General features: G+C 28.3%; 5 protein-coding genes across 5 annotated transcripts; 3 read left to right on the top strand and 2 right to left on the bottom strand.

Annotated features, from left to right (window-relative positions):
- Positions 1–174: 174 nt before the first annotated feature.
- Positions 175–3,738, bottom strand: RAD9 (chromatin-binding protein RAD9; the record flags this gene model as incomplete). The annotated part of the gene is made up of 1 exon (XM_064856841.1): positions 175–3,738. One exon carries the CDS (start codon positions 3,736–3,738, stop codon positions 175–177), a length of 3,564 nt encoding a protein of 1,187 aa, XP_064715974.1.
- Positions 3,739–4,182: 444 nt separating this feature from the next.
- On the bottom strand, positions 4,183–5,382 carry SPR28 (septin SPR28; the record flags this gene model as incomplete). The annotated part of the gene is made up of 1 exon (XM_064856840.1): positions 4,183–5,382. The coding sequence occupies one exon, from the start codon at positions 5,380–5,382 to the stop codon at positions 4,183–4,185; it is 1,200 nt and encodes a 399-aa protein (XP_064715973.1).
- Positions 5,383–7,958: 2,576 nt separating this feature from the next.
- On the top strand, positions 7,959–8,918 carry PWA37_000152 (uncharacterized protein; the record flags this gene model as incomplete). The annotated part of the gene is made up of 1 exon (XM_064856839.1): positions 7,959–8,918. One exon carries the CDS (start codon positions 7,959–7,961, stop codon positions 8,916–8,918), a length of 960 nt encoding a protein of 319 aa, XP_064715972.1.
- Positions 8,919–9,510: 592 nt separating this feature from the next.
- Positions 9,511–11,595, top strand: GTB1 (Gtb1p; the record flags this gene model as incomplete). The annotated part of the gene is made up of 1 exon (XM_064856838.1): positions 9,511–11,595. The coding sequence occupies one exon, from the start codon at positions 9,511–9,513 to the stop codon at positions 11,593–11,595; it is 2,085 nt and encodes a 694-aa protein (XP_064715971.1).
- A 2,202-nt stretch (positions 11,596–13,797) lies between these two features.
- On the top strand, positions 13,798–15,081 carry PWA37_000150 (uncharacterized protein; the record flags this gene model as incomplete). Its single annotated transcript, XM_064856837.1, has 1 exon — positions 13,798–15,081. One exon carries the CDS (start codon positions 13,798–13,800, stop codon positions 15,079–15,081), a length of 1,284 nt encoding a protein of 427 aa, XP_064715970.1.
- Between the last annotated feature and the right edge of the window lie 254 nt (positions 15,082–15,335).

The raw sequence follows: 15,335 nt of genomic DNA, 5'->3' as shown, positions 1-15,335 counted from the left end.
AAAAATGATGGTAAAATCAAATTAATTATATATTCATTAATAATGTAATGTATTTTATTGTATTAAATGTTATGTAAAGATATTATTGATAAAAACTTTTTAAGTGTATTAAAGTTTTTTTGTTATTAAAAAGACGTACATTTATTTTCTTAAGAATATATGTATATATAAATCTTAACTAAATCCACTAGTTCTATTGATTAGGGTTTGGATTAACCATTCTTTTGTTTCAATATGATATTCAATAGTAGGCTTTTCATACTTCTCATGAAATATCCTTTTAATATTTTTTAAGGAACTGGTAATTCCTTTCTCCTTTTCATTGATGAAAAAAATTACTTTATCTATATCTGGATCATCTTTATGTATGATTTTGTCAATGAAAGCTGGTTCTTTTTTTATTAAATCATTGATATTACAAGTGTGGATTAAACGAGAAACTCCTAATGCTGCAAAGCAGAACTTTAGCATACTATCCAATTCCAGTTTTCCACAAAGAATGATTGTATAATTTTCTAAAACATTTTGCCTTATTTCGATTTGTTTTTGTATTGTGGTATCTTGAATAAAATTAGAATAAAATTCAAAAATATTGTTGGACAAAACAGGTGGTTTTCCATTTTCAAGTGCAGATCCTAATCTGAAACTGATACCTGAAGGAAGAAGATACTGATATATTAGTGTAGGATGAATTTCATTATGTGTTATGCATGCTTCAATAAATTTCCAATGTAAAGTGGGCCAACCTAATGCCAATGTTTCCAAATATTTCAAACTACGTGAATGCCTATCACTGAGAATACAAGCAAATTTATAATTATTGGAAACTACTTTTGATTTGAGTATTAACTTGAGAGAATGGATTGTAGAAAAGTGATTCCTTTGTTCCAATATATCAAATTCAAATAACTGTTTGAACCCTTGCTTAATTATTGTGCCACCTCCTGTTTTAATGCAACGGGATAATCTATCTTGGAGTGCTGAAATACCGGTTAGAACAAACACACATTGATCAAATATTTTCTTGTTGGATTTGGAAATGTTTTGTGATAATTCTATAAGTCTTCTGATTGTACACTTCACTTGCGATTTAATGTCATCAGCATCGTCATCATTATCACTATCCTCATCACTCTCAGGTTCTGAATAGTTTAGTTTTTTTGAACGGTTACTTTTTGTTGGAGAAATAGTTTGTGCTCTTGTATGTCGCTTTGTGATATGCGTTTGATACTGAGGATTGTACGATTCTAAAGTGTTGTATACACGTTCTTCAATACTACTTCTTTTAGCCCATGATTCTATAGTAATACGAATATCACCTAACGCTTTTAACAAATGTTCTCCATTATGAAGATGGCCAGTTTTTCTGAGTACAACTGTGTCATATCCTCGTATACATCTAATGGTATTTGGATTTGGTTTCAAACACTGTAATCCACATATTCTGTAGGATATATTATTTTCATCCTGTACTTCATCACCGACTTGAATGTCTAGATATGATATATCTTTTAATTTACCTGTATATTTTCCAGAGACAAACTGAACCAAGCAAGTCCCATTTGTTTCATCTGTATTTAAAAGAATCCCGGGATAATATTTAAGATCTACGTCATATTGACACCAGATAGCGTTTTTAAAGTGAATATCTTTTTTAGTTAAAGATTCTGCATCAGCTGTTCTATAATCATTGGGGTACTCTGCAGTATTATTGTTATTGTCTTTATTACAAATATATTTTTTTTTAGAATTATTCATTAATGTTGATTTTTTGTAGAATGATATCTCTGCACTGTCATTCTCTTCTCCATCACTTAGTTCTATCGTTTCTAAATGTCTTTTAGTAGATCTTCTCTTAATAATAATTCTTTGCGAATCATCAATATCTGTATTCTGAGTAGTCAATTCATTTTGTGACATTTTGTCATGTTGAAAATTTGTAATTAATTTATTGGTATTTCTATCAGGTTTAAAAACATTTGTAAAAATATTTTGGTATGGAATGGAACTTTCATTATCTGTAGGAATATAGTCAGAGTAATCATCTATTTCAGATAAATCTTCACTTTCGTCGAGGTCACTTTTAATTATTTCATGATTGGAATTAATTGTATCCAAATCATTTCGTATTATTCCATAATTTGGAACCCTAGAGACTTCAAGTTTTACAGTATTGCGATTATTTATAAAAATATCGTTTTCATCTTCTTCTGAGGGAAAAATAGCATTCATAAGTTTTGATTGGCTGTGCTTTTTCTCTGGGGAACTTGTTCGAGGAATTTCAATATTTGAAATTTCTTTATTTTGAGAATAACTCATGTCAATTTTATCAAGGCTATCTTGAAATGATTGTGTGGAAATGTCATTTGCATTTTCACTTATAACAATGGATTTTATTTCTAATTGATTGTTATCTTTAATGGACTCATCTTGTTTTGTAGAACTCGAGTGGGAATAAATTATGGGTTGTGTTTCTACAATTGAGGTATTATGATTGTTTTTGGAGCAAACAGACTGGGTTTCTTCTTGATCAGTTGATTTATCATGGATTAATTCATCTTGCTCGTTTATATAATTCAAATCTTTTTGGAAATTTAAGAGTTTATTGTATTTATTATCCAAAGAGAAGGTCAAAGTAGACGCAATAATTTGAGTATCTCCTAGATCTTTCCTATTTTGAATTCTATTTGAAGAAAGGAAAGCATTAGTTTGTGAGTCAAATACTATAGTTCCATTACTTTGGTTTTGTATTATAGAAGATGTTTTACAGTCATTAGTTTGTGACTGACTTTGTTTAGATTCAACTGAATATATTATTGAGTTTTTTGGTGGAGAAGAGAGCCTTTGCTTATTAATTTCTGTGTTTTTGATATTTTTAGTGTCTAGTAATAATTGGTGATATTTAGTTATATTTTGTTGCTTTTTTTTGTGCTGTAAAGTAGATGCAATATCATCTTTTGTTTCTACAGAAGAGCATGTTTTTGATGAAGATTTGAAAGAAATTTCTTCAAGTTTATTAGAAACATGTTCATCAATATTGAATTGGCTTTTATCAAAAGACTTTATGCTACTAATAGATTTATCATTTGTTGTTGGTATGGTTTCTATGTTATCATTTATGTCTGGCACAGTTGTATTGTTTACATATGGAATAGTTTTTTTATTACTGTCTACTATTGTAGAGTGAGTTTCCGAGCTGGTATTTTCTTGTGAAGACAAAGTTTCATCAAAATCACTATCTTCTTGTTGAGCTTTAAATTTCTCTAAAAGGTTTTGCCTAGGTGATGCATATGATTTCCTAAATTTGATAATTCTATTCAGGTCAGGTGTTCTGACATTATAGAGTCTACCTTGATAAGGATGGTTAGTCAAATTTTCAGTTTCTTCAGCGTTGTTTTTTTCCCTATTTTTGAATTCTTTAATAACTGGAGTTGTTATGTTAGTTGATTTGTTTGATTCAAATTTTTTGGGAGTAGAGATTATTTTGTCTTCCATTGCATATGATGGTTCATGTAGAGGTTGTCGAAGAGGGGAAGTCATAATTTTACTTATTGAAATATTTTTGTCAAGATATGAGCTAGTTGTATCATTCACATCATTATTAGTATGGTCATAACTATTGTCAAAAATATTTTTTCCAGAAGATGCTATTTCATTTTGGGACCCTGATAAATTTTGATTTGTTTTTACTTTGTTTATTGAAGGTAAGGTATTATCAAATGTGGTATCATTGGACATTTGAACATGGAAAAACTTTCCTTAGTTGTATTAATGTTTTGTTTTCATTTTATTATGTGATCAGTCATATTTTGTTTTGTGTTCCTTCGTTAGTTTTTTTTTTTTGATTTTTTTTTTGATATATTTTTGTAGAATTTTTGTATAGCCTGTAAATATCTTTTAACAACTTCCAAAGGCTTTTATATAATTTGTTGTAGATTTGTATGATACGTATGCTAAAGGTTACAAAAAGAGATGGAATAGATCACAGTAACCTTTAAGAAAAAAAGGTAAATTGAAAATTAGTAATTTGAGATGACGGCTATAAGTATATACGTATATATGTTTGTTTGTGTGTTTGAAATAATACATAAATAAAAATTCAATATAAGTAATATGTAAAACGATACAAGAAAATAAATAGAAAAATCATTATAATATCACAATAGTAATTCATTCATTTATTTATTCATTAAAAGAAATATTATCTTTAATAATTTTATTAACATTATTAAATGTTTCTTCGTATGCTTTAATGATTTTATTTTTTTCCTTTAAACTATAAAGACTGGGAGTGTAATTAGAATTACTGTTGATAGTATTAGTACTAATTATTGTATCAAAGTCTTGATTTGAATGATTTTTATTTAATCGTAATTGTATTTCTGCTCTTTGTAACAATATTTGACTTCTATAGGATTCGTAGATCCTATTGTTGGTAATATCTTTAAAGATCTGTAAATGTGATCCTAATATGATACTTTTTAAAATAATGAAGGAACTTGTTTCAAAATCTTCTATATAAACTTCTTTATTTTTGAATAAATAGCTTCTTTTCCAAAAAAATTTATTATTTGAAGTAGGGATCATTTCTTTAATGTTGCCACAAATTATTGGGAAAGGTTGAATATTATCAATCAAAATATTGGGTGGATATTCTTCACATTTCATGGATGTGTTTACTTCCTTATTTTGTTCTTTAGTGGAGATGAAAATGTCATTTATGGTAATTTTATCAAATGTAAATGAATATAAATTAAAAGAATGAAGTTGGAAATTAATTTTTTGTTGTAAATGTAATAATAGTCGTTCTTTGTTGTGGTCACTATTATTCAATATTTTATCAGCTTTACCAATAACATAGAGAATGTTAACGGATTTGATTATGTAAGATAATATGTTTAGATCAATTTCACTGATTCCATAATTTTTACTATCAAAGAAATATATGCAAAGATGGATTCTATTGTCATTTATATCGTTATAAGTTGTTTTCCTTTGAATCTTTATTTCATTATTCAAAATATCATCAAATTTCGATTCGATAAACTGTTTGATTATCTGACCAGTCTTGGAATTATTCATTTTATTGCTTGTATCCAATACAAAAGCATTCAAATTGATTAAAAGGTTACAGTCATGATTGTTTATCATATTTTCGATTTGTAAATTATAATATTGGAAAGTATGTTCATTATTATTTTTGATTAAGTTGGAAGCTAAAGCTTGGTTAAGAATATTATTATTGAAAATGGACGTTTTATTTGTCAAATTCGATAGAAAAGTTTTTTTACCTATCCCACTTGGACCTAATAATAATAAATTAAAATCAATTGAATCTTTTGATAAATTTTTTAATTTCAAATGAGATGAATGGATTGTCATATTTGAATAGGTCTGGATGATATTGTAGTATATAAGTTGTTCTCTTCCTTGTATTTTCTTTTCTTTAATACTAACAGAATAAAAAGAAGTTTGATATTTGTGTCATTTTAAATTGTGACACTAAAAATATATACAAAATTGATAATTTGATTCTTAAAACACATTCTAAAACAAATATAAAAGAAAAAAACAAATGTAAAAAAAAAAAAAGAGAGAGAGAGAGAAAGAATAATATCTAATTTTATTACATAGTATTAAGAATAATAAATAGTAATAGCTATTGAGGTGAAGTGAAAAAAAAAATAAAAAGAGGATACAAGTTCCAATTTTATCTATACATGTATATATTCTTCATTCAATTTATTAATATGCTCTTGATATTGTGATAGTTTGGAAGATACAATTTTTCTACTCGGAAGTTTATTAGGATTATTTGTGTTGTACAAGGACGGAAATAAGGACGATGATACTGGTAAATATTTATCTTTTTCAATTTGTTCTAAGTAATGTTTTGATATATTTTTAATGCTTGGACTCATTATGTCGTCTGATGTAGAATATGATTTATTTTTGTATACTATTGAATCATAAAAAGAAGAGGACGAGGAAGAAGACGAAGAAGTGGAAGAAAAGAGAGGATAGCCACTACTATGATGATGGTGGTGATGATCATTTGATTCTTGTTGAATCAATCTTTCGAATAATAAGGCTTTGTCTTTGACTTTATTGGAATTTCTTAATTGATTCATTGAAAACTTATAAGATGGTGATGATGATAAAATATCAGAATCCTTAAGACTAACACCATCTAGGGAGTCATGGTGTAGGGTATGAATAGAAGAATCATTTGAGAATAGAGAATTTCTCCTAGAATTACTGGATAACGTGGATGAATAAAGACCGGTATCAGACAAAGAGAGATTAAAGGACGAAGATAATAAGGTTATGTCATGAAAATATTGAATATGTTGAAGATTTGATCCATTTCCTTGAAATAATAATATTTGTATGGGTTGGAAAATAGTACTTTGAATCTTATTATTAATCTTAATACTATTATTCAGTATGTGATTTATATTAAAAGTCATTATTTATATGCAGTAGATAGTTTATTTTTTATTATGTGAAATAAAATTTTAAAATATTATTGCATATTCAGATATAACCTTGTATATGTATTTATTTATTTATGTATGTATGTGTATGATGTTTATTATCGAAAGAAGATAAATAGAATAAGTAAGTAAGCTAGGTACGCCGAACAAAAAGAGCATACAAGAAGGACAGATAGAAGAGTGTATTTAAAGTAAAATACATGATGCAAGTGATTAATAAAAACTTGGACTCCTTCCTTTTAGCAATCAATAAATCGATGGCCGACCATCAAGAAACAAAAAGAGAGAAAGAAAAAGAAGGATGGGAGAAGGAAATCTTTCAAAAGTTCCTTTCTTGTTATGAATTACTTAAAATGGTCGAATTACTGAACTAACCTCCATTGTAAAGAATTAACGGGAAATTACACACTGTACCCTAATATATAATCTAAACCCTCAGAGTCCTTTTTAGATGAAAAATGTAAAAACCTAATGTAAATGGCTTAATAACTTTTTTTTTCTTTTTTTTTACTAGGTCTGCAACAGAAAACAAAAACAGAAAAATTGAAAAAAAAATTCGAAAAATATGGAAATTTTTGAGAGCAATTTGCTGTTGAACGAATCCAAAGAAACAGCATTAAGTTCTCGAACACAATAGAAATATGATCTGATATAATACAATACAACACAGTACAATACAATACAATACAATACAATACAATACAATACAAATCTTCTTTCTCTTTGTTTCGATATTTGATTTTTTTGCCCCCTTTCAGATCTTGCTGAATCTGTGACAATAGTATAGTGGCTGTAAATACTTCATTCTTAATGTTGAGATAGTTAGCTCACAGCATAAAGAGTGCACTCGACATGCATTGTTACGAGTCAGCATGGAAAGTGAAGAAGGAGAACCAGAGAGAATTTAAAACTGTATGTCAATTCTATATGTATACAGACGCCACATTTAGAATGTTGGTAGAACAATCAACGAGGTTTGACTTTTTTTGGTAGCTTTAATGATGGGAGCGGTAGAAGTTAGTATGTAGCTCCAAAGTTTGTCTCAGGGAACGAAGGAGCAAGGGGGGGAGGAAAGGGGGAGAAAGCTTCTTTTTTTACGTTCATTTGTTTTTATTCTATTGTAAGGAACATATGAGAATGTTTTACTATCAGATCTTGGCTAAATAAATAAGTTATAACTATACTTATCTTATAAATATTTTATAATGAACTTTCTTTAATTTCGTATATATATATAAGGACAGCAAATATACCAAGGAGAAAAAATTTTCTGTTCTACTTTTAGTCTTTTTCTATAAATCATCATTTTCTGCATATCATAATCAATCAAAGCAGATAACCAAACTGAAAAAACTATTAGTCAACTTAAAAAAATATAAACTCAAAACAAGATAAAATAATTCATAATATATCATATTATATTAAATCATATTAATTTAAATCAAAATAAAATAAAATAAAATGTCCTCTCAATTAGAAGAAATGCAATCTCAATGTCAGTGTGTTGTACAATCTCCAAATTCAGGATCGGCTTGTAAGTGTGTTCCTGCTGGAGTTTGCCAATGTGACACAGAATGTGATTGTGCTCATTGTAAACAAATGAAACAAGCTGGTAAATGTTGTGCTAAAGAGTGCAAGTGTGGTCCTGTTGGAGTCTGTCAATGTGACACCGAGTGTGGTTGTGCCCACTGTAAACAAATGAGACAAGCTGGTAAATGTTGCTCTCAAAAGTCTAGTTGTTGTGCTAAAGAGTGCAAATGTGGTCCTGCTGGAGTCTGCCAATGTGACACCGAGTGTGGTTGTGCCCACTGTAAACAAATGAGACAAGCTGGTAAATGTTGCTCTCAAAAGTCTAGTTGTTGTGCTAAAGAGTGCAAATGTGGTCCTGCTGGAGTCTGTCAATGTGACACAGAATGTGATTGTGCTCATTGTAAACAAATGAAACAAGCTGGTAAATGTTGTGCTAAAGAGTGCAAGTGTGGTCCTGTTGGAGTCTGCCAATGTGACACCGAGTGTGGTTGTGCCCACTGTAAACAAATGAGACAAGCTGGTAAATGTTGCTCTCAAAAGTCTAGTTGTTGTGCTAAAGAGTGCAAATGTGGTCCTGCTGGAGTCTGTCAATGTGACACCGAGTGTGGTTGTGCCCACTGTAAACAAATGAGACAAGCTGGTAAATGTTGCTCTCAAAAGTCTAGTTGTTGTGCTAAAGAGTGCAAATGTGGTCCTGCTGGAGTCTGTCAATGTGACACAGAATGTGATTGTGCCCACTGTAAACAAATGAGACAAGCTGGTAAATGTTGCTCTCAAAAGTCTAGTTGTTGTGCTAAAGAGTGCGAATGTGGTCCTGCTGGAGTCTGTCAATGTGATACAGAATGTGATTGTGCTCACTGTAAACAAATGAGACAAGCTTGTAAGTGCTGAAAAATCTAACCGGTGCTCTAAATAAGGGCTTATACAGGGTTTTTTAATATTCTAAATAAACTTCTCTCTTAATTATTTCATGTTATATGCCCTGAAAAAGACGTTAAATCACTTTTTTTATTTTTTAATATGTTTTCTCTTTAATTAATATTATTATTTGATGATATTTCTGTTTAAATAATTAAATAGTGCTATATCTATATAAATAGAATTATGAATTACATAACGATTTTTTAGTATTGTAATTGGCATAGAAAAAAAATTTTTTAGTTCATTCTACTAACTTTTTTTTTTGACATATATATACAAAGTTATATTATAAGTGTGTTTGATTTTATTTATTTTCTCCATGGAGAGTGATGAAAAATATTAGATTGAAAAAATAATTGAAAAAAATAAGGATTGGACGGGATTTTAATAATTCTGGAAGACTATTAAGAAAAATAACTATTGAGACTAACGTATATAGGTACATCTATATTCATATAAAGGTATATTCGTTGGCTTGTTTGTTGACCTGTTCAAATATAAGACTTTGCCTGGATTGTGAGATAAAATATTGTTTTATAATATTTTTCTCCCATTTATAATTATGAAACCAGTCTCTAAATTATTACTGATAACCCCGATCTTTTTGTTTAATTCAGTTGGTTGTGATTCTACGTTGAAATTTAAAGGGTTAGATCCAGTTCAACAAGAATTGTACAATTCTCATTTAACATTAGAAGGTGGAGAATGGACATGTCTAAGTGACACTCATATTAAAATTAATATTACACAAATCAATGACGGTATATGTGACTGTCCTGACGGGTCAGATGAGCCGGGTACTTCCGCATGCAACATTATCAATGAATCATTAAATCAAGAAAATTCTTTATTTTATTGTGTAAATGATGGATTTATTCCGAGATATATAGATAAAAGTTCTGTTGGTGATGGTGTATGTGATTGCTGTGACTGTTCTGATGAGTCCTTAGATGGGAATGGAGTAAATATTTGTTCCAAAGTGGATTCGATATATCATCGTGTAATTGATAAGGAATTGGGAGGATCTAAATTAGGTAAATTGGAATTATTGTCATTATTTGAAGACTTCGATATCGATATAAATGATCTTAATAAACAGTCTAATCAGCAAGCTAATTTAAAAGTATTTATTCAGCAATTGACTGATGATTTTGAGAGAAATCAGCAATTATATAAATCAGAAACAGATAATTTTATGAGTAAATTAAAACAAGAAGATCCAACGCTATATCAATATGAAACGATTAATACAACTCTGATTATTGACTATTTAAATCCTTTATTTGATGATATTGCATTGAGCAGCAAAATGTACACTGATTTAGTAAGTATTTTGGGGACTTTAGCAGGGACATTCAATCCATCTTTAAATGATAAAGTAGTTAATGATAATGTGTATATGTTCCAAGACAAACTAATGGAATTAAATACAGAGAAGAAGGTCAGTATTAATTCAGGTACAGATAATGAGTTAAGAGAACAACTAATAGATTATTTCACAAAAGAACTACCTGAATTGTTTTGGAAGGGGAAAAGTAAAGATCCGTCTGAATACGTTATTAAAAAAGCGCGGTTTGTTGAGTGGTTACTACAAGTTAAAGTTGAATATACTGAAACAGTATTTGAATATATTGATGATTTTAGTTCAATAATGAAAGATATTACGGATAATCATAATGTTAATGTTCAAGATAAAGGTGTGAAAGAAGCTACAAAGATGTATAAAGATTATTTGAAAAAATATGCAAATCTATTAAAGAAACATAAAGTTATTCTACCAAAACCTCTGGCTAGAGAAGTAAAGAAATTATTGAAAGTAATTGAAAATATTGTTCCAAAAATTTTAGATGAAAAAGATTGCAAAACAGATGAGGATACAGAAACAGGGATCAATGAAAGAAGAGGTATATTTGGTTTTATGTCAAATTTACTAAATATAAATGGAACTGATGTTAGCAATGGAGATATTGTTGATGTATCTAATAAAAGAACAATTTTACAAGCTTTAAAGACACAAATTGTTACAAGAAAGAATTTGATTGATAAAATAAGAAATGATTTAATAAAAGCAGAGAAAGAATATGAAAGACTAGAGGAAATGAAAAACACGATTAGTGAAGAAGGAAGGGTATCGAATGAAAAAATGTTGAGGATTGAGGAATTGATTAAATTATTACCTGTTGAAGAGACTTGTACAAGTAGTTTAATTAATGGATATAAATATGAAATATGCTTAAATTCTGATGAAGAACAAGGGTACATATTGCAGATTGAAAATAAGCCGAATGGGAATAAGGTTTTGATTGGTGTTTTGGAAAAAACATATTTAGATGAATCATTAATAAAACAAAATTATATTGACAAGATCAAAGTTGATAATTTAGACGAAGATATTGATTTATTGGAACATTTAACTAATAGCACTAAGATTATTGGAGATAAGAAGTATTATCTGGGACCTTTAGAAAGTGTCAATAATGGATATATTGTTAAGTATGGCAATGGAGACCAATGTTGGAATGGACCACTAAGATCTGCTACAGTATTAATTAAATGTTCAGATAAGTTTAGAATCAACAGTGTAAATGAAATGACTAAATGTAATTACCAATTTGATGTTGAGGGTCCTTGGGGTTGTAACTTTTAATTATATTAACTAGATGTCAGTACATACATAAGTGCATTACTTTAAATATTTTTTATTTGTTACAAAACTTTAAGTATGATTAAGAAAATAAGAAGATCCGTAAATATGAAATATATATATATATATGTTATTATTTTCTTTCTAGATTACTATAGTTATAGTAAGTGTTTCTATGGGGCTGAGAGTTAATAATTTCTTATAAGTTAGTGATGTAAGTTGAATCTAGTTAATTTCAATTAGGTATTTCAAAAAATAAAGATAAAAATAAAGATGAAAACTGTAATATCTATATATATAGAGAGAGGGAGAGTCTTGTGTCGTATTTTTTAAAAAAATATCATTCATATTATAATAAAATTTCTGAAAAGTAAAAGTTAGGGTTAAACAATGGTGATTTTATACTTTTATTTTTCATTAAAGGGTTAACAGGAACAGTAATTGAATGTAATAAGATATGTACATATAAACATTACAATAGTATTAGTAAAAATTGATTTTCTCTATGGCAAAGTGTTCTAATGTAGGATATGGATGCCATATAGATGTCTTCTTTTTTTTATTTGAAACTCATATGATCATGATAAATTCCTTGGAATGAGGATTGTTTTAAATAAAATGATGGACCTTTTCTTTCAAAGGCGGTGATAGGTAGTTTCTAGTTAGAATTTTGTTATTGTTAATACAGAGCTCATTTATGACATCATAACACGCAAAAAAGGATATTCCATAGCATTTTTTGAGAAATATACTTTAATATAGGAGGGGAGAAGAATTATAAAAAAAACGTGTCAACTTTGGCAATTATATTGACACTACAGAAAATAATTTGGCTAAAAGCCTTTTCTTCCTTTTTGAACTCTCCCTTAATCTATTTTTTCTGTTGACAACAATTATAATAGGAATATGGACTTCCTTTTTTTATAGAACTGGAGGATGAAGGTTTGTAAAAAAAAACTTTTTTCAAAGGAGGGTTTAGGGTAAAGGATTTTCTTCAAGTTTCAATGATGATAAAATAGGGTTTAACTAAGAAAAGTAGATTTATTTGAAATGTTCTTTTGTGTAATAAACCTTTTTTTATGGTTCGTAGATTAGTTGGAATAAGGCCAACTTCGTTTTTCATCATTTCGTTTTTTTTGCAAACGTGATGTTTAAAGTCCGAAATAGGGAGGAGAATGGTAATCTAAACTAGAAACTATTCCTACCAACCCTAAGTGTATGGACGAAAAAGAAGAATGAAAGAATGTGAATAAAAATTAACCCTCTAATTGATTCACATAAAAGAAAGGACGAGAAAAATATGCACCGTTGATTTTTCTTTTTACTGTGTTGTTGATGTGTTACGTAAGATTAGTTCAGATAAATAAACCGGAAGAAGAGAAGGGGGGAAAGTCGAAAATAAAAAAAAAACTAAAATGGTGGGGAAAATAGAGAAATACTACCAATAAATTGTATCAAATGGGAGCATAAAAATTTGTTTCCTTTTCTTGAAAGACCTAATTGGAAGAAAAACACGAAAAAATTGCGATGAATTGAATAAATAAGAAGATAATAGAGAAAAATAGCACCGAGCCATTTAACGAAATTGAAAGAAAGAAAAAAAAAAAAGAAAATTAAATGAAACAAAAAAAGAAGCAACAACAATAAAAAAGGCCGAATTTTTGTTTTCCTTTTTTTTTTCCTTTTTTTTTCTTTTTCTTTTTCGTTTCTTTTTTTTTACCTGCTTTGCCTTTTCTTTCGGTTTATCTTTTCAAAGAATGTTTGTGGTTGTTAAATCTGCAAAAAACAAAAAAAGAAGAAGAACGAGATGAGGTGAAAAAAAAAAAATAGAAAAAAGAAAAGAAAAAAATATTATTATTAACAAGTAAACAAATAAATAAATAAAAAAATTACGTAGAAATATGTAATGCATATTTATATATATAACTCAATTGGCTGTTTCATACTTGTTGTATTTCGTAATAATTCGTCTTCAGTTACTGTAATTTTCTCTATATATATATATATCTATCTATGTATACATATGGAGAAAAATACGTACTTATTATTCTTTAGTTAATCTCATCCTTTTTTCTTTTCGTATTCCCTCTTTAGTCTTTTCGCTTTCGAATTGTGTTTTGCCTTCTTTATATGGGAGTAACACAGGAAAAGTATATACTCGAAATATAAAAACATAATAGAATAATAGGACCATCATAGAAGATCATGGTTCAACATTTCATTCCAATTGATAAAGTCACTCCACCCTCAAGGGATCATGTAGAAGTGTTAGATAAAATAGACGATTTTGCATGGTACGTTCCAAAAAGATCTAAAAATCATAGGTTGCCAAGTTTTTTATCAAGAGGTAAATCAACAGCAGTAGAGACACAGACTATCTATTTTGTAGACCCTAATTCTGAGTATTCAGGGTTTGTTCAATTGCTATATTCAAATGTCTTGGGTGGATTCTATAAAGGTTTTCAAATAAATTTTAAAATTTTTTCACCAAATAAGGATTTGGAAGATAAGTTTAATGTTTGGGAAAGTATTAAATTAGACGGAAATATGAAATTTCAAGATTCTGATCTGACTGTTAAAGGTGATAATGTTACGTTTCAATTTAGAGATCCAATAAAAGTTTCCAAAAAAATTATTGATGGGACCAGTAAAGATGGAGATGAAGAAAAATCTAAGAAAAAATTTGAAACCGTCACTAATTTGAAGATTAAAGTTAAGGTTCCATCAATTGGATTATCTATAGATTTAAGATGTAATTTGGGGAAAGGTTTCAAGATTTTACCTGATGGATGCAGTATTTATCTCGACAAATCAATATCTAAAGATGAATTTAAAAGGATCAAATCTAGCAAACCAGAGGATATATCACAATTAATTTTAAAAAATAAATATTTAAGGCATCAATTTGCACCATTAGGACAAATATTCGGTATAATTAAATATAATAATAAGAAAAATGGTGAGCAACAAGTGTTAAAATTAACACATTCTCCAATGGTATACTTGGATGCGGTTCAAGGTATGTTGCCAAATAAAATCGCTAAAAGATGGAATTTCTTGTATTTTCAATCCAAAAGTTATACTATTTTGGCCATTGAATATTTAACTGTACAGCAATTTGATAACGTCAAGGTGACAATTTGGACAATCTGTGAAAATAATGAAATTAAATATATTGGGTCGGATATTAATAATGATGAAATGATTAAATTTAATTCAGTTGAAAAGGATTCACATAACAATTGGGAATATCCAACTGAAATGACATTCAACTTCTTGAATGGTGATGAAAAGGTTCCATCATTTACTGTTAAAAATATGAATTTGGTTAATAGATATGATATTCTTGGTGAATTGCCAAGTATAATTAATACATTAGCTAAAAAAATTGCTAATATTAAACCATATCTGTATCAGTTTTGTCAACCTTCCAAATATAAGGATGAAGAAGGTGTCTCAATTATTGAATCCACATTTATTAGTCAATAACAATATTCATAAAAATTTGACGTATAGTAGAAAATTATTTTTTTTGCAAATTTAAAAAAAAAGTTAAAAAAAAAAAAGGAAAGCATTATATATAATAGAATAATAAATTGATAGATACATACAACATATAGTAATACTTAATAATTAATAATTAATAATAAATAATAAATAATAAATAATTAATAATTGTAGTAGGTACACCAAAATAAGGTGGGGGATACTTGTAGATCATAGTTATTCGATCTATGTACGTG

The sequence above is a fragment of the Arxiozyma heterogenica genome (assembly GCF_036370985.1).
Source record: "Arxiozyma heterogenica strain weizmannii chromosome Unknown scaffold_11, whole genome shotgun sequence".
In the NCBI taxonomy this organism is placed as follows: domain Eukaryota; kingdom Fungi; phylum Ascomycota; class Saccharomycetes; order Saccharomycetales; family Saccharomycetaceae; genus Arxiozyma; species Arxiozyma heterogenica.
This window is presented reverse-complemented; position numbering and strand designations above follow the sequence as displayed.